Raw genomic sequence first — 23,351 nt, 5'->3', positions numbered from 1 at the left:
GGAGTGTCCTTTGCTTTGCTCATACATCCAAGCAATTGGTGATCATAATGAATAAGAAATGTAGGCAACCATGGCATTTCATAACAACATTACAGTATTGTTCTGTATTTAAAAAACATTACCATAGCCCGTGACAAATGTTAGTATAAATAAAAGGTTGCATTCAATATGCTATTACTAAAAGACAGTATATTTTATATGCAACTGATTGATTTACCTGCTCTGAGATGCCCCACCACATCAGCCAAGCTACCTTTCTTCACTTTGGTAATGAAGGCACCGAGTCGTCCTAATTCAGTCATTTTTCCTCCAACAACCTAGTTAATCACAAATTTGTGAGCCTCCAAGCCACAGACCAGACATCACATAAAGGACAAATATATAGACTAATCAGTTCTCACATTACTTTTAAAATTACACCTGAAATGTTCATAGGCAAACCTATTGTCAAGTTGGGTTTTAGAGGGGCTTAAAGACAAAAAGAAGTAAAGCTGAAACAGAATGAATAACATTGATACTTTTTACTGTGTTTAACTAATTAATCTTATGCAGTTTGCTAACTATCTACGTTTGTTGCAGAAAGAACACTTCTTAATAAAGAACCAGGCAAATGCACTTTTACAAATAATAATCTCTCATGTACTCAAATTCAAATTGCAAGTGTGCATCATTTCAAGGGTAAGAAATCTCAAAATGCAGTTGGTACATCAACTGAAAACTTAGCAAATACACTACTATTAAATATGGGCAATGAGTTCACAAGAATGGTGATACTGATAAAACACAGGCACTCTCATTCAAGAACGGTACAGGACAAACCAGCAACTTCTGGCTTTTGTTGAACAGAAGAGAAATTGAAACTGAAGAGATCTGTTTCTAAAGATTACCACAGGATACAGAGATCAGGAATATCAGAATAAAACCAAGTGCCTTCAAGAGGTCAGATTTTAAATAAAATAAAATGTAGTCCTGTTGACTTGCTATCTCTTTTACTATCTTACTGTCTCCAGTCAAGTGAGGGGTTAGGGTTTTGTTTGGGTTTTTTTGATCAGAAATATCCCAGAAGAGTTTTATAATAAAATGAAACAGTGGACTGAAGGTTCATTACGTATTAGTTCCCCATGTTGCAATCACAATAACTAGCAGGAACTTTAACACCTGAAAAGATCCAGAAGCCTATCTGCCAACAATATTGTCACATGATTGTGTGTAAAATTTATCAGTGACAGCCTTAGTTCATATTACATACAACTGAAACTTGAAAAATCAAAGAGAAACTCTACAACTCTACAATATATATTTCCTACTAGGACCAGCCTTCTTTTCCTCACATATTCAAATAGAATTGTTTGCTGGCAGCAAAGCTCAGCTTTGTGCTATAGACTACTAAACATTTTGTAGAGTGAAGCTGTTTTCATCTTTTGTATTATCATGCCCCACTATCTCACTTCGAGGTGGGAATATTTAAAATTTTTCATTCTTTCTGTTGTTCTCAGTGGAGAGGGAAGACATCCAAATTAAATTCTATCAGTCATCTTTGCTGCCCCATAGATTTAAAAATACACATGGAGAGAGAAATGCTTGAACTGTTACACTGTATTTCCCACTAGCTTCAGAAACAGCACTCTCTTTTAAGTGTTCTGGCAATTTAGACATATGAACTTAAAAGTCTGTTAAAAATGTAAATTAGGGATTTAAATCAATTGGACAGTGTTGCCAATATCTCAATTTTGGGGTGTTAGATTAACTGGAATTACCTTTAATATAACCTCTAGTATGATTTAAGGGGATTGTTTGCAATTTTTGTGTAAAAATATTTGGTTTCTTTCTACAAAATTTCTGTTTTCAAAGGGCTGTGTGGCTTTTAAACACTGACCTTGTAAGCATTTGCATCCAGATGACATTTATATATGTGGATTATAAGATGAGTTACTTGACTGAATTGCAAACAGCAGACTAGAAAAGGCAGGACTCCATTAGTGCATTGCCATGTGCAGTATATATCTTACAGACAGGAAGCTGAATAAACATATCCTTTTTAATCAAAACAGTTCAGCCCCTTTGTCATGGATGACTGAAAAATGTACAGAAGGAGTAAATTATTATAGTCATAATTTATCTGTATAACTTTCAAAATTAAGTAAAAGAGAGGAATACGTTATTTGTCAGAAGACCATATGATTGGAGAGTCCTCTGATTTAATATGTTACACATTTATGTCTAAGGTCAATGGGACTTTGTTTCATTTAGCACATAAATCATGTAATACTTACTTTTAGCCCCAGTAATGCACCTGATTCTTTAGGCATGGTCGTTCTCTTGTTAAGAATAACACGCCCAATTAAGCGATCCCCCTCTTTGGAAGGCTGCCACGTTACGGGATGCTGTCAAAAAAACAGCACTGGAATTAAAGAAGTGTGACCACCCTCCAATATTTGGATGCACATGTATAAACCAATAAAATTACTGTATCATCATGTCACAGAAGACAGAAAAATCCTTCAGATGTGTCACATATTGCACATGAGTTTTCTTTGATTACTTCTGTTGGAGCCCAGCTATATTAAACATTTATGCATCTTGTAAGAAAATCTCAGCATTAAGTCTACAGATAAAATTATAATCCATGTCAAACTTCAATGCAATTAAACATTTTAAACGCACCTTAGGTAATCAAATTCAATATTTACTTTTAAATTACATGACTCAAAAGTGCATTCAGAAATTCTGTTCTTTAGAAGAACACATGTTATGCAGGTCTACCATATGATCGGTCATTATGTAATAAAATCAAAATTATACTCCAAGTCTTAAAACAATCACTAATCTTTCCCCAACTGCTTTTTTTGGGGGTTCATAATATAATTAACTGCCATGTCTATAAAATAAATAAACTCAAGTTAAAATTCAGGCAATTTTACAAATATTCATATTGATAACACTTACTTTTTGATTTCCATTTCTTTGGTAGTCTAAAACAAATTTTCATACGATTTGTGTAGAATTTTTTTTACAGTCAAACATCTTTGCTGAACCAAAATCATTAGCAAACATTTAAACTCATACTTATGAACCCCTATTTTTCTATTTCTTACCGAACTAATCGGGGACGTCTCCCTGCTGTGCCACGTGGCAGGATCCAGCCAGTAATAATCCAAGTCACCTGGAAGAATATGAATAAAAAGAAATGTGTAATCTCTCAAACAGAGAAAGATGTATGAATGATTACTTCTGCATGCAATCATTTGATGAAGCAAAGACAAAACCTTTACTATGATTCAAATCAATATCTCAATTTGAAAACAATATAGTGCATTAATATAAAATAATACATTTATTTGGACCTCTGCTTTTTCAGGAATTGCACCTTAGAATTGGTTGTGCACACTGTCTATTTTACCTTTGCTCAGTCCAAGAATGGACCCCAAAGCATCACATTCACAGCCCTCCTCCTCCCCACCATCTCCATAATAAACACACAGGACTACAGCTAATGACAACATGAGAGGGAATACTCCACAAAATAGGCACTTAACTATAGTTAAGGACAGAACAGTCAACCACGCTCTAGAATCTGCAAAGATTAATGTTGTGACAACAGGTACCTTACAGAGGGACAGGAGCTGGTACAGAGTATCAGAGAGAACAGCCACACAAATACAGCAAATAGTACCAACAGCAGGTACAAGGCTGATATATTTTCTTTCACTTGGGACAAACTTAAATGCTGTGTACATCAAGAAAAAGACCATGAATTACAGTAGTCTGGAAGCCATAAGCCTATCATGACAAGGAGGACACTTCTGGCAATATTATCTTCAATATCTTACTTTAGAAAACAGATCTCTATAACACTTGTGAGATGCCTGTGTTCTAGTAAAAGTAGTGATCTAATAGAAGCCCAAACAAAACATGCAAGGAAGAAGATACCTTTACATGCAGAGATTTTTTTTTTTGCTCTTTCTCTACAAATACTTAGATGCCAATTATGAAATACAAGTGGTAACATTCTCTATAACTCATAAAATCTTCAATAGCTTATCTGATCTGATCTACATGATCAGATGCCCAAGTTTATTTTTAAACAGCATATTACTATCATATGCATAACCACATGAGACTGTTTGTGGTTTCATTAGCTACTGCAGTTCTGCAGGTTTGGAAAACACATTAAATCACATTAAAGATCCATCAGCTTTATTTTTAGGATCCTTCCTTGTGCCTTTATAAACTTCAAAACTGCAGCAAGAACAACAACAAACCCACAAACTACACTGACATCTGCAGTGCTGGCAGTAAACTCAAACCGATGGCACAGAGCTCCCTGAGTTTCAGTAATGGACTCAACAGTAGCACCAAAATGAACTATCTCCTGTGTGGGCTGGGCTGCCACAGGCCAAACACAACACACTTTGTCTTCTTGTTTCAGAGTTATTTGCTCAGCAATAGAGAAATGTTCAAGAGGGAATAAGTGTCAGCTCCAGCATGCAGATGAATGTTTCCAAGTCCTCAAAAACAGTTCTGCTTATCCCCATTGTTCCCTGCTTTCTTCTCCTGTCTTCCTTCCTAGATTCAGCTTCTTGCTCCAAGTTTCCTTGCTGGCCTTCCTCCTGGTTACTGCAGATTCATGACCATTTACTTAATTCACCTAGCATCCTTGTCCACCAAGTCTCAGCTGTAGCAAGATTCTCTCATACATCTGTCTTTCTAACCTCCTGATTTTCCTATTCCTACCATCTACCTACCGTTTGCTGCCTTTTCTTCCCTGTCCATTTTTTTCTGTCATCCATCTGCCTGCTTCTGCTTCTGGCTTTGGTGTCCTTTCGTAAGGTTCTGTATTTTAACCTCTCTTTGACATCAAATCCTTTGATGCTAAGCTATATTCCTGCACCCTCCTTCCCACATCTAGACCTTTAGGTGTCTGTCCCTTCCCCCCTTCTGTCTGTCCCATGCTCTGCTAAACTCCAAGCCATCAGCTACAGACATCAGCTATCCACAGCAGCTGGCCACTACACCAATTCTCTCACCCTCAACAATCCTCTCAAAAGCTGAAAGCAGGAACTGCACTGCAAATGCAGCTTTGCTGAGCTGGAACATGAATGACACGCTCAGAAGTTATAAAGGTAGCTATTGAATCAAACAGCTTCACTGAAAGTCACTGAAAGTGGTAAGTCTACCATTTGGTGAATACTTTAAAAGCTGCAAAAATACATGAATTGAGGAGAGAAAAGTACACCTTCTTTAAAAATGACTTAATTTTAAAATTTCTATTAAAACTCAATATGATACAGACCACTGGCACACAAATGAATGGGGAGTTTATAACTACAAAAAAGATTATATGATGGAAAATGCCAGTTAATCTATTCATAAACACTCATCAAATAGAACATTAAAAGTTAAGACACAAATGAGAAAACTCCCCAAATGGGCATTAAAAATATATTATGCCAGCAACGCTGATATTAAGGACATCTGCAGTTCAGTACTTTGTTATATCTTTGAAAATATCTTGTCCTTGGTCATCCTATGGCATTGCTGTTACTTTGCCTAATGCCTATTCATTCCATTCCTGTACTGCCATACTCCAGAACTCACTCTTTGTTTAACTGCACAAAATAACTTAACTGCAGCAGCATTATGGAGATCTAGGAATAGGTAAATAACTACAAAAACTTACTAAGAGCATGGCCTCAAAATTTCAGGTTTTCTCCAGAAAACACCCACCAAAACTGAAAACAAAAATCCCTATACACAGAGAACACTCTCCATTGGTAAAAGTCATTGAAAATAACCAGCAAAAAAAAGGAAAATTTAAGACGTTATAGAGAAGAAAAAACTACTTTCATAAAGAGCAAATAATAGCTTTATAGGCTTAAACTGCTTTGAATACCTTTTAAACCATTCTTTAAAAACATCAACAACTTAAAAATAATACGCCCCCATGAAAATTCACGTATACTGCAGCATTATTCCTTGTACATTGTACTTTGTACTGATGTATTCCTAAAACATGTCATTAAAAATGCATTTGCAGTTTTAATGTATGATTTCCTTAAGACTAACTGAGTAAAACAGAGTACATATTTGTAAAACCTTATTTCCTAAGGGAATAATTCAAAAGTTGTATCCTAACAGCAAGGAAATGCTTTTCCTATTAACATGCTGCTGCTCAGTTGCTTTACTCTTGAATGCACACAGATACAATAATAACTTACAAGACACAAATACGTTGAGCTTTTTCCATAAGACTTTCGTAGCCTTCCATCAAAATTCAAGATGGGGAGTAAGACTCTTAATAAATTCTCATTGTTTTTATATCCACAGTATGTGTGCTTTCTAAATAAAGAGAAAGCTAACTCATACCACCAAAAATCCACTTTCTTGAAAATACTGTCTTCAGCAGCATTATCCATACCAAAACCTAATGCTGGAGTACCGTGATTTTAAGTAAGATCCTGAAAAGCTGAGAAGTTCTGGAAAAAATGGCCTTGTCCCTCTCACAAAGCCAAAACAAGGGCAAAATAGGAGAAGATCTGTTATTGTGTATGAACCGTCATGCTGATTTCCAAAGAGTTTTGAATTCTGGGGATAAAATACCCCAAGATATTTACCCAAATCCATCCAGATCGTATTCAGAGACTACTGATACTCAGCCAAGAATGTACTTCAGCGATTTGCTCAAATCCATATGCACTGGATTTGCAGGAGTTACTTAAGACAAGAAGCAGAATCTAATGGTAAGAGTCAGTCAGTCCATGTTAGGCACTTCACTGACCATTAGCACATGTATCTGCTAATTAATACGGCAGTTCTATCAGATGACTAAGAAAATTAAAACAAATATTTTTCAGAGGCTACATCTAAAATTACTCTGCAAACTGAATAGTCAGACTACTTCTCTCTAATTAACCCACAGAATGGCTTGGGTTGCAAAAGGCCTTAAAGATCATTCAGTTCCAACCACATCTTCCACTAGACCAGGTAGCTCCTAGCCTCATCCAACCTGGCTTTGAACATGGCCAGGGATGGGGCATCTACAACTTTTCTGGGCAACCTGTTCCAGCATCTCACCACATTCACAGTCAAGATCTTATCTAAATATACTCTTTTTAGAACCCATTCTCCTGTGTCCCTATCACTATAATCACTTGTAAAAACTCCTTCCACAGGTTTTTTTTTTAGTCCTCCTTTAGGTACTGAAGAGCTACTAGAAGGTCTCGCCAGAGTCTCCTCTTCTTCAGGATGAACAACCTCGACTCTCTCAGCCTGTCTTCAAGGAGAGATGCTTCCATCTTCTGACCATCTTTATTGTCTTCTCTGGACTCACTCTCACTCAGCAGATCCATGTCCTTCATATGCTGGGAGCCCAGACCTGGATGTGGCACTCCATGTGATATCTCACCACAGTGGAGAAGAGGGACAGAATCACTGTCCTCAACTTGCTGGCCACCCTGCTTTTGAGGCAGCCCTGGATGAATTTGGTTTTCTGGGCTACAAGCTGGCAGCTTATGTTGAGTTCTTAATCCACCAATGCCTCCCAAGTCTTTCTCCTCAGGGCTGCTCTCTAATCATTCTCTACCCAGTCTGTACTTGGGGTGCGTTGATCAAGTCCATGTCTCTCCAGTTTAGAGGCAAGGATGCCATATACGGGACAGTGTCAAATTCCTTGCAAAAGTATGGGTACTGATATTACTCTTCCTTTATGCTGTAATCTCATTGTAGAAGGCAACTAAATTGGTCAGGCATTAGTTGCCTGTAGTGAAGCCCTGTTGGCTGTCACCAATCACCTCCTTATTTTCCAGTTTCCTTAGCACAGTTTCCAGGATCATGTGCTCTACAATCTTGCTGGGCACAAAGGTCAGACTGACTGGCCTGTAGTTCCCAACATCTCCCTTTTTCTCTTTTTAAAAATGGGTTATGTTTCCAGTTTTCCAGGCAGTGGTAGCCTCACCAGACTGCCACAACTTCACAAATATGATGGATAGTGACTTAACCACTTCATCTAGCACTTTCTTCAGGACTGTCAGACACATCTTATCAGGCTCAATGGACTTGTTCACCTCCATGTTCCTTAGATGATCTCAAACCTCACCTGCTACAGTGGGCACTTTCTTGATCTCCCAATTCCCGTCTTTGCTTGCGGCAGCCTGGGCAGTGTAGCTGGAGCACTTCTCAGTGAAGACTGAGGGAAAAAGTAATTCAGTACCTCAGCTTTCTCCATATTCAAGGTATTCAGGCCTCCTCTTTCCTTCTGGAGAGAGCCCACATTCTCTCTAGTCTTCCATTTATTACTGACACACCTATAGCCACTTTCCTTGTTGCCCTTGATGTCCCCAGCTAGATTTAATTCTATCAGGGCTTTAGCTTTCCTAACCTGATCCCTGGCTGTTTGGACAATCACTCTGCTGAGCTGCTGTCACAGATGTGGTACATCTTATTGTTAAACAAGAAAGTACTTCTAGACACAGGAAAAAACATTCTATCATTTTATCAAAAAAATAATTCAGTGTATAAACAACATGCTTAAATCATTCTAGTTCAAGCTGCTAACTAACCACAGAAAGAGAATATGAGAGTACCCTGGCTTGGCAAACTGCCCTCACAATCATGTGGCAAGCAGAGAATTCAAAAACTACCTATTGCCTATTTATACAGAAAGCTTCACAAAAATATTCATTATCTCTTAGTCTCAAACCAACCCACTTCAGACGTCTACAGTTAAGAACTTAAATCCTTCCAGGACAATATCTGTAATTTATCATCTCAACAGTTCCAGGACAAGCTGGCTCATGCAGTTTCTGGGAAGAATGCATCACAATGCTCTCAAATTTAGGTTTTCTTTTGAAAACGTAATTTGAAAAAACATAATTTGTTTTCCTGCTGGAAAATGTCCTAAGCACTGAATATTAACATACTCTAAGACTCCAAAGTTAAAATAAAGAGAAGTACACCCTTAGAAGATCACTCAGAATTGACACTTAGAAGTGACAATTTATATATATAATACTCCTATTTCAGATAAAGATGTGGCACATAGCTCCAAAACTAGAACTAGGCTCTTAAATTACTTCCTCAATTCAGTATTTATTTAGGTATTTTCATTTAATGATGTGATATAAAATTACTTTTCTATATCTTAATCAAATTTCTGAGTAACAAAAAAATCTTTGGAAAAGGTTCTACACAGCTTTATCAAGCACTAGGCTTTCAGATATAGAGAACTGACAGCCTGGGCTTATTAAATACAAACTAGAAATAATTGGTTATTCCTAACTTTTGAGTTTAGAAGATAAGGATAATTTATACTCTTTCTCATAAAAAAATAACACTTTTTAAAAATTTGAAACAAACTTCTTGGTTTGAAAATATTTTAAAGCGGTAGTTACATTTTGAACAAAGTGATCCTGCTAGTTGCAAACAAGAAATAGAGAAATAATTAGACAAGGGAGTAGTGAACTTATGAAATATTATCTAGATGCTTAAGGGCACTAATATTAGGCTAAAATCTAGTGAAAAGGAAAATCCATTTGACTTCTCCCATAGTTACCATGGCAAAGTTGTTCCTTTACGAAAGTTTGCAAATTCATGATTATTTTTTATTTTGTAAAGGAATGATTTGTCAGTTGCTGATTATGAAAATGTGTATTTCAGTGTATTTTTTTTTGTCTGGTTTAAGGACCATTTTATGTAGTTTGTTTAAAATATAGTATGAGTTTCTTACCCAGATATTTTTATACCATAGATTGTGATTTGCTTTTAAATAGGTTAAACATACACTTTTTTATAATGATATGTTTCATTTGTGCTCACTGATGAATGAAGGTTACTTAAAAGACAGACTTGCAAAAGACCTTCCAACATCAAATGAGCTGGGCCAAATTCTATGTTTCAGAAAATGGATTTCCTACCTGAATTATTTCAGTGCTGCTTTAAGGCTTTATAAATTCCTGAAAGAAAGAGTCTCTAATCTTGCCAATGGAAGCTTAAACTAAAAATCACAACCTATATAGTTAACAAACTGAGGATTTTTGAATGTTTCTAAAATTTTTAGCATAGACACAAGTGACATAACAAGGAAGCTGTTCTAAGTTTTGTGAATCTCTAAGGACTTTTCTTATTAACTCCCTGAGCAAAGATTCTTTAGTAACTTCACTCAAACACCCAGAGTCTTCACTAGTTCATCAACCTGTTTCCAGCTAGATTCTTATTTTTGTCTTGGAGATCATCTAAACTGCTATTCTGAGGACGTGGAAGTCTTACTGCAAGCATGTGAGTCCAAGAAGATGTATGATTCACAGAGGCATGGCCCTCAAAAGCATATTCTGTAGGGTCATGACAAAGTGTGACAAATTTAGAGATACAAAATACTAAGCAAGATGCATGAACTTGCATAATCTGAAAGTTACTTTATGAGGTTCATAAAAAATATTTTCTTGAGGATACCAGAAAAATGGTTAGCATCAGGTACTTAAAATCAACAGGCAAACATTTTGATTTTGATACTGCGGCATTTAAGGATGTAAGGAAAATTTTGCTGTCTAATGGTTGTCTCTGATTTTGCTGACTGGGATTGCTCTCTTGAGCTGAATCTAATTTTGTAGATTAATGGGAGGAATGGAAGGAGATGTCCTGGAAATTTAGAGCTTCTCTGAATAAATGTATTATTTCTATTTAATTCCAATTCAATATTGGCACTAACTTGTGTCAACAGTTTCACTGAGTTCCTGTTTCATATCATTAACACTTTCAATTTTGATATGATTTCTTGATTATATTTTTGTTCAATGTGTAATGAAATTTGAAAAATGTATAGCAGATTATCTCAAAAAGTCACATGGTCTCATAATTTTGGATTATGAGCTATGACACATAGCTACCTAGTACACTAAAGGCCTGACAAGTTCTTAATATTTTTTTTTTCTGCTATTCTGAAAGAACTTCCAGCACTTCAAATACACCATGCTGTCCTTCAGCATAATACAATTTTTCTTCCTGTGGGTTGGTTTAGGTTTTTTCCCAATCTGCTGTGCACATTAAACCAATTGAGTAGGTGTTGATTGCAAAAAAAGGTAGTATTTCCATTTTGGCCTCCTTTGGTTTTTTTCCTCTGAGAGTTTTAAAAATCTTAATTTTTTTTGTTTGTTTGTTTGTTTTAATATTTGTTAAAAACTGATTTATTAACAAATTATCATTGAAAATCAAAGCTGAAAATAAACTCTTCTCAAATCCTAGGCTGTTTCTATACTGCCAATAGCTAAAAAAATTTAACAAGGATGAAGAAAACAGAAAAGAAAGTGGCTGTAAGTCTGTAAAGCAGCAGCCTACACATTAGAAGTCCCATGGATACAATGCCCAGTAAGGCATCAGTGCCCTGGTAATACACACTGCAGATAAGGTACCAAGACAGGCAATGTTCAGAGAAACTTATTTGAATGCAATTTTCTACCACTGTGTGGAAAGAAGAAAGGCATTTCTGCTCAGATACAGAAGAAAACACACGGTGTTTACAGACATGCTGATAGAAACAACAGCAAATGAAAGCAAAGCTTCTCATTATCCACAGAACCAGGGAAAGGGAGAAAGACAGTGAGTTTTTCTGTTGTCCAACATATACACACAGAGTCCATCATGCAAACCAACACAAGATACTTAAGAAATAACAAAATTATATTTCATAATCTTGTTATTCATAATTTCATCTTCATGAAAACTGGGGGAGATAATTAATAATCTAATGAAAAAGAAAGTCTGAGAATGAGGGGGAAAAAAGGCTCTTGGTTGTTCTGAGCTTCAGGAATGTAGAAGGAAATACAGCAGATCAAATTCTCTAATTAAAGAGAAAAGCACTTCAGCAGTACCATGATGGGGTCATATTCTGGAAGACCAAATAAGGAGGGGTTTTTTTTGTTTAGTTTTTGTTGATTTGTTTTTTTTTTTGTGTGTGTTTTTGTTGTTGTTACTGCTTCTGTTTGATTTGGGTGTTTAAAATATCGTTCATCAGTATCCTCAATTATGCTGCATTAGAAGATAATGAGAGGTTTTGTTTCTCCAGTTCAGAGAGGAATACTGCAGGGAGAATCTTTGGAGTGCACTCTGAGAGATCACTGACACTAGGAAAAAAATGAGCAAAGGATCTTTGGAGCTTTGCTTCCCACCAATAGAGAGGAAATAGTTAAGAATGTAAACATAAATAAACTTCATGATCTTCAAAAAGGGAACAAAGTCAAGCAGAAAAAAAGCCAAAAAACCTTCCTAAAACCAACCAAATAAATAAATAAATGAAAATCCAATTGCCAAATAACCAAAGCAAAACACTCCAACCTTAGAGAAAATAAGGAAGCTGCCACAACAGCAAAAGGAGTCCAGCAATCATGGAAGCACTTAAGAAATAATACCAACATCAGAAGCAGAACTAGGCCAATTCAGAAGAGGGAGAAATGCAGCGGAAGACTGACGAACTAAATCATAAATATTTCAATTTCTGCAAGAATCAGTGGAAAGTTCCCTTTGAGTGTGTAACTTACAGCAATCAAGTACCAGGAAGCGCACAAGACATATTAGAAATATGCATTATATATAACAAATTATAATGCAAACAGTGATGTATGAAAAAACAACTGAGATAATTCTGCAACTATTCAGTCCCTACTACTTAGTATCTAATACCAAGTAGTCGTCAATCCAGAATACTATGTGAAGAATCTGCTACTATTTGGCTCTATCAGCAAACGCCAAATACATTCAGCTGAGCAGTTTTGTTTATGAGCATGTTAAGAGTCACACCAGGAAAACATGTCAAGTGTAAGGTGAAAACCTATTCAGAAAATAATACTCTAAATATATTCTAAACTTATTTGACTAAAATTGGTAATAAATATCCCGCAGAGTATTTATTGAGCAGGATCTGTAATGTTTGTCTGGAACACAGTAATTAATAGTCAACATTCACACTACTGTTCCATGTAATAAAACAGAAACATATTAGACTTGTAACAGACTTGACCCCAAGGACAGAGGAACGGCTTTTTACAGGAGGCCAGAACCAGACTTCAAAGCCATCCTGAAAAACTAGGAAAAAAACAAACTGAAATAGAGGATCAGGCTCAGAGCAGCCAAAGAAATGCCTCGATACTCAGACCAGGCTAAATTAGTGTAGAAACAGGGAGAAATCCACCAGTTGAGAACTAGCAGTGAGGAAGATGATGAGGTGGATATAACTGATTTCAATGGTAACAGGAGAGGACGGCATACAAGCCTGGCTGCTGTTGGAAAACCACTATCTTTGCCCTTGGGAGTTAGAGGGTTGGCTAGAGACCAAGAATTTAGTGCCTTTCCTGATTTTGCTACAAAAATACCTCCAAAGGACAAACTGGTGAGGAACTTAAGGTTTTGTTGTTAGTTTGGGGTACTTTGTTTTGTTTTATTGTCCATCGTGGTTTGTATTTTGGGCAGCCTTGCACTTAACCAATACTTTGACATAAGAGCTGATCTTGATGACAGCTCATTCTCTCAGGTTCTTTCTTTGCAGCACACTTAAATTTTCAGAGAGGAATATTTAGGATGCTGAAGTGTCATTATGGGGGAGAGATTATATAAATTTAATGGACCAAGAGCTATAGATAGGCTGGTTTAATAGTCCATTATATCTCTATAGTCAGGGGATGTGGGGCTGAGTGTGATTTTAAAGCATCTTTTAGATCTCTCAGGTCCACGTTATTCCAAAGGCTGGAGACATGCTGCTGTTTGTTCACTGCCCACAGCTCAGCTTTGAATCACCACAAAGCAGGATGTCAATGCTCTGTATTTCTCAATCCCAATCCTATTTCACCTTCTTCATCTACTTTTGCCAAGATGTGCAAGAGACCTCTGCAATGTACTTTACAACCACCCACACAGTGAACAGCTTGAAGAAGAAACAGATTTCTCTTGTTTATGTACCTATAAACAACTTATTAAGCATGAGAGAGTGCAAGACTTTGACCTTAGCCAGAGGTGTTCTCCAGTCTTATCCTTTAAACTCCACGCAGAGCAAAGGCTGACCATTGTCTCTCCCAACCTCAGCATTTTGTCTTCTTGATATTCCTGCTGCTGTTTCTGTTCCATCTCTGTTTTGACTCCTATTAAATTTTCTCCAATACATCCCTCAACATTCTGCCCTCATTAAACTAATTCTTCTCTAATTTCTGTAGAAATTAAATAGATTTTTAACATATGTCTTAAAATATAGTATCTAAAACATTATTTTCAAGAAGATAAAATCTCTTTCATGACTTAATTCTATCCTACATCATTAGGATTAATTCTTCGCATGAAAAAACTACTTTTCAAAACCAATTTTTATAAACAGTGTTATCAACTACTTAGATATAGGATTTTAAAGGTATTTGTTATTCTCAACACACTGCATAACCCCCAAGGAACTTGCAGTGGTGAATCCTTCCTCTCACTTCCTCCTGTGATCCTTCAGTGGTTTAGCTGAGGACTTCATTTCAAATACAAAATGTAAAAGCTGATGTCTTTCCCTGAGCAGAAAGTGCAATGCATCAATATGATCATGCAGAAATAATGTACAATATAACCAGAACTGTACATTTATTATAACCCATATATAATTATAACCATAACTGCATCTTATCCTAAACCAATATATTTTTATTCTATGTACACGAGTTTAATGATTTTCCCCCTAAATAATATAAAAAAAAAAAAAAAAAAAAGGTAATAGAATCACATTCTGAACTTTTTAAAGCTGCTAAGAATAGAATAATTCAAGACATCAAGGACTTGTCAATTGTCTTCTGCCAAAAAGAAGTAATACACAGGAATGTTCATTTCTTTCCTGAAAAAATGTCTAAATTCTTTATCCTTGACTTCCTCATAATGCGGAAGTCATAATGCAATAGGAATATTATTATTACTTTCCAAAAACACATTTATATTTTGATGGGCACTTTCAAAATACAGATTTTTATTTAAAAGCTCATTTCATATAGCATCACTACAGTAAAATTATATTAAGCACATGAGCTTCAAAAATATAAACATAACTGAAACACAGACTTAAAAGCAAAATGGTTCTTTATTCCCTCTCTAAGCTGAATATATGCTACAATTAACACTTTAACATTATGAGGATAGAGCACCTCCACTAAAACTGCACAGTTAGATAAATCTGTTCATAAAAGGATATAATTTTGTTTAAAATATGAAATACAAAATTATAATTAAAAACTCAGCACTATATAGCTCCTTATTTACCTGTCCCTGAATGCAACGTATGGAGCAGAAACTGAAGAACCCCAGCAAACATAGCAGCTTCAGCAAGAGAATGCTTAAAGCACAACTGGCATCTAGCAGGTGCTGAATCCAGCCTGCAACTGTAGCAAAACCGTAATGCCAGCAAAAATCCACTTCAGTGTGAAGGAGACGATATAAAAAAAGTCATGAGGTCCTTGCGTCCTGATTCTAAGCCAAATTATTCTGCAGTGTCAAACACTCAAGAGCAGTGACACCAAACAGGGCTAACGAGAGCTCTTGTCATCAAAACAAATCTCTGCAGTGTAGAGCAAGCATCGATTACTGCATTAGTTCCTACACGGTCGCTGCAATGACAAGGAGTCGCAGTCTTCAGGAAGAGCTAATGATTTCAGGAATCCAGAATCAACGATCCTCACGTAACGAGATGAGGGGGAAAAAAAGCCCCTTCCTCTCTGGATAGAATAGGAAAGAAGCTTCAAGCCAACAGCAGACACAAGCTCAGGCACCTCAGTAATCAATACTACTGCTGCAGTTATTATTTATATTCAGCAGTGGTGCACTGAGCAAGTTTAATCAACTGCACAGATGAAGAAATTGTGTAAAGGAAACATGGCTTTTTAAATTTATGTAAAACACCCCAACCTGCAGATTTACTTCTAGAGCACTGAAAACCCAAACAGCCCTTGAGAAAAAAACTTACCACTTTTTACAAATTAATAGGATAACTGAAATACTTTCATATATAACAGATGCATGCATGGAAACATAGTTTTATGTAAGGAAAATATATGCCAAACAAAACCCCCCAGGAAATAACATTTTGTATTCCAAATTACATGTTCAAAATAAAATAGAAAAGCAGAACTTGTATTTGCAAAAGCCAGATGATTAGAGAATTATAGCTAATAGAATTTACTAAAGTATTTAATCTACTGTAATCATATCCAAATGATACAGTTATTAAATAATAAAATAATAAAATAATAAAATAATAAAGTTATTTCTGTGGCAGAGATAGCCTTCCACTGTACAAACAGATGGTCTTCTGAAGCCTATCTACATACTGCAGGACTTCCAAAGTACAGTGCAGGACATTCAAAATACAAAAACCTGCTTTAGTTTAGAAACTAAAATGTGAGAAAACAAAGCAAACAAAGAGAAGCATAGAAGGGATAAAATAGAAATAGTAAAGCTAATGAGAGCTTACAGCTCTTACATACTTAAGAATATATGGATCTATTAGTAATCATGAAAATACATTTCTAATTAAGTTGTTTCCCTGTAATTCTGGATCAAATCCAAGGCACTGAACACTCTCTTTCACATTCTCACATGTCAGTCAACAGCAAAACTCACAGAATATCCCTGGCCACTGCTAAGCAGAAGGAACATATAACTGTCTAACTCTTCTTTATTCAGAGACATGCTCTTTTTAGGAGGTTTTGTTTTTTTTTTTTTTTTTGGAGGAGGAAAGCATCCAGTTTTTATATATTTCAGTAGCAATCATCTGCTACCGACCAAGAAACATACACCCAGCTTTCTCCTAAAGTCAGAAACATTTCTTGCAAGAGAAACAGAAGACTGAGAATGCCAAATGCCTGATGCTTCCACAGCACATCCACTGACCCTTCTGCATTACTCCTTGAAGAATGACCTCCTCTTCTGCCACGGCAGGCATTGAGGGCTTTGCATCACTTCAGAACACAGCATACCTGGGTCCTGAACACTCACCTCACCTCACCTGACTGCACATACTAAACAAGGCAGGGGATTTTGTCATAACACAAATCAACAGATGAAAAATTCTTGCTTGCTACAACCTCAGAATTTGTAAGTGAGACTGTATGATACGGGGCTTATCTTCTGACTTATTTCAAGTGTTCCTGTCATTCCCATGGCATGCATGTACCTGTGAAAAAAAATGAACTGTTTTTCCAAACACATTTAGAAATGTCATTTGTGCCTCATGGTGTTGCTAAAGCTGTTGCTGTCTCCCACTCCCCTATGTGATAACCCCTCCCTGCTCCTCCAGCAGGCAGCTCTCAATGCCCATTTTAGCCACTGCTACCCCCAGCCATGAGCTCTGCCCAAGTCATGCTTAAATAGCCCAGCCTAACAGCCTCACATGGCAGAGGTGACTGCAAGTATTTGCTGAAAATAAGGGAAGAGAGGAGCAACAGAAGAATGTTCTGAGGCCAGAGAGGGCATTTTGCAGAAAAGAACAGTACCACCAGCTCCAGCATCCACTGCTCATCCCTAAGGTTGGATTTCATTCCTCCCAGCCCTAGACACATCGAGCCTTTCTGTCTGCCCCAAAGGCTCATATCTGACTGCGTAAGAATGAAGTGCTAATAGTGGGTCTATTTACTTTCACATCCATTAATAGTATCAAGGCACTAGGAAAATAAGTGTAAAACTGGACATCAGTCCATTTTCCTAGTAAAAATGCATAAGTTATAACACACTTCCAAACTTTGCACAGGACAGCCTTTATAAACTCTGCAGGTTTTTACCCTTGCAAGTAATTTTATTGCCACTGTCTTCTGAGGCATGTTACACTACAGATCAGATAGTTAGATACTGACCACCATATTTTTGCCCATCATACTCTTCCTGCTAATAGTTGGTCTAGATCTTAATCTGCCTGAGATACTCCTGCAGTTATAAAAATTTCTAAGACCATTAGACAAGCATGAGATTGTTCAATCTCACACAACTCTGCCATTATTCAAGTTTTAAGATAAAAAAATCCAAGCATTAAACATACTGTTCAGCTTTATGCCTGGGTCAAAATGCAACTGTCTTCCAAACCAAAAGTTTCACAACACTTTTTTGGAAAGAGGAAAGTCAGAGAATGGTCCCAAGCTTAATTCTGTAGCACAAAAACAGCAATTCAAGTAAAGAAACACCTGTGCTTAAAATTCGAATTTAAATTAGAAAATCAGAGAAATGACAAAAAAGATCTGAATTACAGTCTTCAGACCTCAAAGCCAAGTTACATTGGGGAAGATACTCTATTTATTTATTCCATTTATTCTATCTATTCAACTTAGATACAATATTAGGTATTGTATGTGACGTTTTGCACTGCAGCCCTGCCTGATCTGCTTCAAAAGGTTTTGGCTATTGTGGGAGATGAACAGGGACTAGACAAGCCCATACCACACTTCTACAAGCAGGGCAAGGAAAGGACCTGGGAAAATACATACTGAGATGGTTATGGAACAAATCCTTCTGGAATGCAGTCCCCAGCACATGAAGGCCAAGAACGTGGCTGGGAATCACCTGCATAGCTTTCCCAAGGGCAAATCTTGCCTGACCAGTATGGTTTCTGGATCTGCAGGCAAGGGGACAGCAGACATTGTTTGATGTAACTGTAGCACAGCTTCCAACCTTCCTAAGTCTTTCAATATCTTTCCAGCCAAATCAGAGAGCTATGGATTGACTAGTGAAATGTCAAGTGGGTGGAAGACTGACCTAACCACTTGACTCAAGTGATGGACAAAGGACTGGAGTTTGACTGGTGGAAAAATGTTACACACATAAAAAAGGACCAGAACAAAGATGTATGGGGAAGAAACAAGGCTTTCCTCTTCTCTGCTAGCAGCACTCCAGACCACAAAAAGCTCTGCTGATATCATCGAAAACTTGAAGTAGTCTTTGGCTTTGCATCCAGAATTAAACTCATTAGAAAAAACTTGCTTCAGATAGGCTTCAGTGCAGTGTTTAGCTAAAACTGGGCTAATTAAAACACTTGCAGTATGAGTACATCTTCTCTTCAGTGAAGCATCACCCAGTGAAGAGACTGAATATTTTTCAGTCTCTTTTCCAGATTCTTTAGCAAAATAGTTACAACTTTGCAAAGAAAATGTTTGACCATTTACCAGAGGAAGACTTCTATACATAAATATACAAATACATATATTCACATGCTTCCGAAGAAGGTGTTATAGATTGACATAGCACCAATTGTGAAATTTTTTGTAACTACTGAAAAAAACCAAGAAGTTTAGAACCTCTGGTAAAAAAATACATATAGCTCCTTAAAGGAATATCTGCCCTTAAACACACATCAAACTTGTTAGAGCTCATCAAAATTCCTTTCCTTTCAGGCACGAGCATATTCTGTTTATATTCCTAGCCAGATAATAAAAAAAAATTAAAAAACACCAAAGCAGAAGTCAGGTTGTCACACCAATAGAGTAATATGCTGAAGCTAGTAAGATTGGTCTTTTATTTAGCTTGGGCTAAATCAATGTTATGCTGTTGTTGCTCCACAGCTTTCAATTCAAACCTTGATCCAAGCCAATCAATTCAAAATGAAAGTGAAGTAACTTGGTCCATCTGAATAACACCAGGCAAAAGCACACACTGGGAGGAGCCTGTGGTGTGCCTTCCACCGGCATCGCAGAGTAAGGGCTTGACCACATTGCTTCTAAAGGTCCTCCAGGGGAGTTTTACACATCATCACCCACCATTTTGCAGCAGACTGGAAGCGCATTTCTGCACAATCAAGGGAGAGGAACCCCTTCAAGCACACAGGTCTGAAAGAGCCAGTAAAGAAACACTCTGCTATTTATCGCTTTTGTAACCAGCATTCCAAGTTCGCCTGTCAATTGTCCAGTACTGTGCTGCCGCTGATGTGTCATTTCCCCTTCCTCTCCCTGTGACTGACTCGACTGCTCTTGAGTCCTGAGGAAGATGATCGTGACAGTGAAACTGGGAAGAGATAAAATGAACACTCACCCTAGAAAACCTAGGCTGGGCCTTCAATTCCATAGGTGCAGTGGCTGAGATCTTTGCTATCTAACCTTCATGATTCAGTAATTTTACAATGCATTTATCTTAGTTACCTTATCTACTAAAGGTAACTTACTAGATAAGTTACCTTATCTACTAAAAAAAAAAGTCAGCAATTCTTCAGATAAATCATTTTGATAATTGGCCTTGACTGAGACAGATCCACTGACAATCAAGACAGAACAGTGCAAATCTAACAGGGTAGCCACTGTCAGATTTACAGATTTACAGATTTCTGGACTTCCTCTGACATCATAGGATGATGAATTGACCTTTGTGTGTAAGAAGATCTTGTGGAGTACTTTTTTTCATGACAAGGGCAGTAACATATTAACTTATAATATCTATAAAAGGTCTGCTAGACAGAAACTTTTTAGAGCCAAAGGTCATCTTAAAACCTAATTCAAGCAATTTGCTCAGCTATCCAATTGCTAATCAAAACCAGATATTTTCAGTTAAATGAGCACCAATCTGCAGGCACTGACTTTTCAATTTATTATCAATGGCATCCAAATATTAGTTTTGTTCCCAACTTTAACTCTTTCTAGTTGTTTTGTTGCTGTCTCCACAGAGGCAGATTTGCCCCAACCCCCACACCCCACAGCACAGTGGATATTGGGTATGGAAGATGCAAACTCAAAGTCCCCTCCCTGCCTGATGCAGTGTAAGGGTTGAAGGGTGGGTATGCCAACATCACTTTTGATAGCCATGCTCAAGTACAGGCTTGACCTGACAGAACCAAATTGCTGCAATCCCTTCAGCCTGCAGGAAGAGGCTGCAGGCATTCACCTGCACTTGAGTTTTCTTGCCAAAAGATAAGTCAAGCAAAATGCATTCCATTCAAACCCGGACTACAGCAAAAAACAGGAGAATCAACCTAAGGTGACAATGTCATTACAGCATATTTAATTCAGCCACATAACCTTACCAAAATTCCTTAAAACAACAGTTTTCCCCCTTGAAAAACTCTCCACTCCCATTGCAAAGTAAAACTCAAGACATGTTCTGCTCTAATTCCTGTATAGGCTGAAAGGTTATACGGCCATGGGTAATAGATATTTGTATGATACTAGTTTATTTTGTTTCTGTATTTAAGGATAATTTTGACAATTTAACTCACATTCTTTCCTTTTCTTTTCCCTACTACCTAAGTGGATGTAGATATGGTTTAATTTCTGAACCCTTCTACAATTCAGATTCCTCCCAGTTCCTTAAATTCCAAAAAATGTCAGCTTTAAACCTAAAAATTAAAGCAGCAGTACCATACATACAGACCATTCCTAGAGGGACCTCTATTAAGCAGGATTTTCTATTACTTTAAAATGTTACATCCACACAAACAAAATTACTAGATTTGTAATTAAATAATTACTAGAACCACACATCTAAATGCAGGGTTTAACTGTGTCCATGTTGTTTAAGCATTGTCAGAAAATTCATCCCTAATCCTTAAAAAAAATTTCTAGGGCAAAGTAAGATTAGGTCCACAATAGCACAGATAACTGATGTTTTGATGGCAACATGCCTAAAATTAATATCAATATTTGTTGTTGCAGTTTGTTTTTTTAAGGGAAACAATGCTGATATATTAGAATTTTTAAGGATATATTTGAAGAGAAGTCAAAATGTAAATGGTACATTTGTTTAAGAAAAAAACAACTGCTCACTGGAAAAATTTATGTCTTCCTAAGTGTTTCAGTGGCTTGTAGGAACAGTCATTCCCTAAGACTTTCTTAGCAGCAAAAATTAAAACTCAGTAACAGGAACAAATTAACCAACTTGTTTTATAACTGGTTTCAGAGCAACTTTTCTGTGGAAAAGAGCAGCAGCACAACCAGATTTTTTCCTAAACATTCAGTCCCAGTTCCATTCAAAGGGGACTGTTTTGCCCTTCCCCAGACACTGTCTGCTTAAAGAGAGTGACAACTCTCCTGCTGGCAAACCATTAATGCCTCTCCCATCAGAAATAACTGAAAGTGTATGAGTACACTGATAAGGTTCAGCGTGTTACACAAAAACTAGCAGAAACAGCAAGCACCAGCAAGTTTTGAAAACCTACATCTATTTAAAATTGTATTTCTGAGTCCCTTTGCAAGGTTCTATTTTATGTCTAAGTGCAAGTCACTTTTATACTAGATTTTAAGTAAAATCTGAGCCTGTAGAGAACACAAAGTTCCTTGGCATACCATGTATTTTGATATAAACTTACAGTAGTTTCCTGTGGTAGCATCTTGGAGCATGACAGGCAAGAGCTGGCACTACACTTCTGAATGACCCAGGATCTTGTAGAGTTGAAAGAAATGTGGCTATCACTAACCCTCAGCTCATGACACTGATTATTATTCACTGCCAGAGCAGAAGTTTTTGCTCACCTCATAATTCAGCTGAGAACTGTATAAAGTGCACGTGGGTTAAAGAGAGTCACCTGGGGAGCACTGCTTTGCACAGCATGAGCTTCTTGTTCTGCAAAGCTGTGTCACTTCTACCCAAAACTGACAGGACACCAGTGCCAGGATCTGAAATTCCCACCTCAGAGGCTGGGAGCAGAGCTGAGGCACTTCAAGGACTGTATCCAGCTGCTTCAGAATGACATTTCCTCTCGTGACACCTGCTGACAATCTTTAATGCAGAACATTCTGACTTTCAAAGACATGACAAAGGCAAAGAATAAAACAAAAATCTGCAGGATTTTATATTCACACATAGCTCTTATATTCACTCCCCACTTTTGGGATAATTTCATGCTAACTACATATCAGGATCCCTGAAGTATTTAACAGGAACAGACTCACTGGAGAGTCACATACATTCCATTTCATATAAAGATATATATTACATCACAAACTTGTACACCTCCCAGAAAAATCTTGTCTTAGGAATGCTTTAAAACTACATTAAAACAATTTCTCTCTTATACACTACTGTATATTTTCTTTTTTGTTCCTGAACCCACTTGACTGCAGCATTCCTGAGCCAGATAATGTGGTTTCTTATGCAAGAAGAAAGATTAATTCTAATTCTATGCAATTAGAGAAGTGTTTCTTATGCATTCGAAAATTAGGTTGGAATGATACTTTGGGTAAGTAGGGAAAGAATATGCAGCTTCACCAAGATTTCTTAAGCACAAACATAAAGAGCCATGTGTAAATGTGTAACTCTGGGCCTCCCAAATTTTGAAATTCTGGCTCATGATCCTCAAACAAGATTATCTTTTCCTCGTTATGATTTGTGGGTTTTTTTCCCTGAGGATAGGACTCAATTCAAGAAATTAATAACTGCTTCGATAGAGC

The 23,351-nt window shown here is 37.0% G+C and overlaps 1 protein-coding gene across 12 annotated transcripts in view; it reads right to left on the bottom strand.

The window, feature by feature from the left end:
• Nucleotides 1-23,351, bottom strand: part of RIMS1 (regulating synaptic membrane exocytosis 1) — a 301,446-nt gene that overhangs the window by 119,566 nt on the left and 158,529 nt on the right. For all 12 annotated transcript variants that reach the window (XM_066315004.1, XM_066315003.1, XM_066314990.1 and 9 more), the window contains 3 exons: nt 3,096-3,163; nt 2,274-2,384; nt 218-317 (listed from right to left, as the gene is read on the bottom strand). In XM_066315004.1, the coding sequence (XP_066171101.1) occupies nt 218-317; nt 2,274-2,384; nt 3,096-3,163 (279 nt within the window). The remainder of the gene's footprint in view (nt 1-217; nt 318-2,273; nt 2,385-3,095; nt 3,164-23,351) is intronic.

Source organism: Sylvia atricapilla, chromosome 3, assembly GCF_009819655.1.
Source record: "Sylvia atricapilla isolate bSylAtr1 chromosome 3, bSylAtr1.pri, whole genome shotgun sequence".
NCBI lineage: Eukaryota > Metazoa > Chordata > Aves > Passeriformes > Sylviidae > Sylvia > Sylvia atricapilla.
This window is presented reverse-complemented; position numbering and strand designations above follow the sequence as displayed.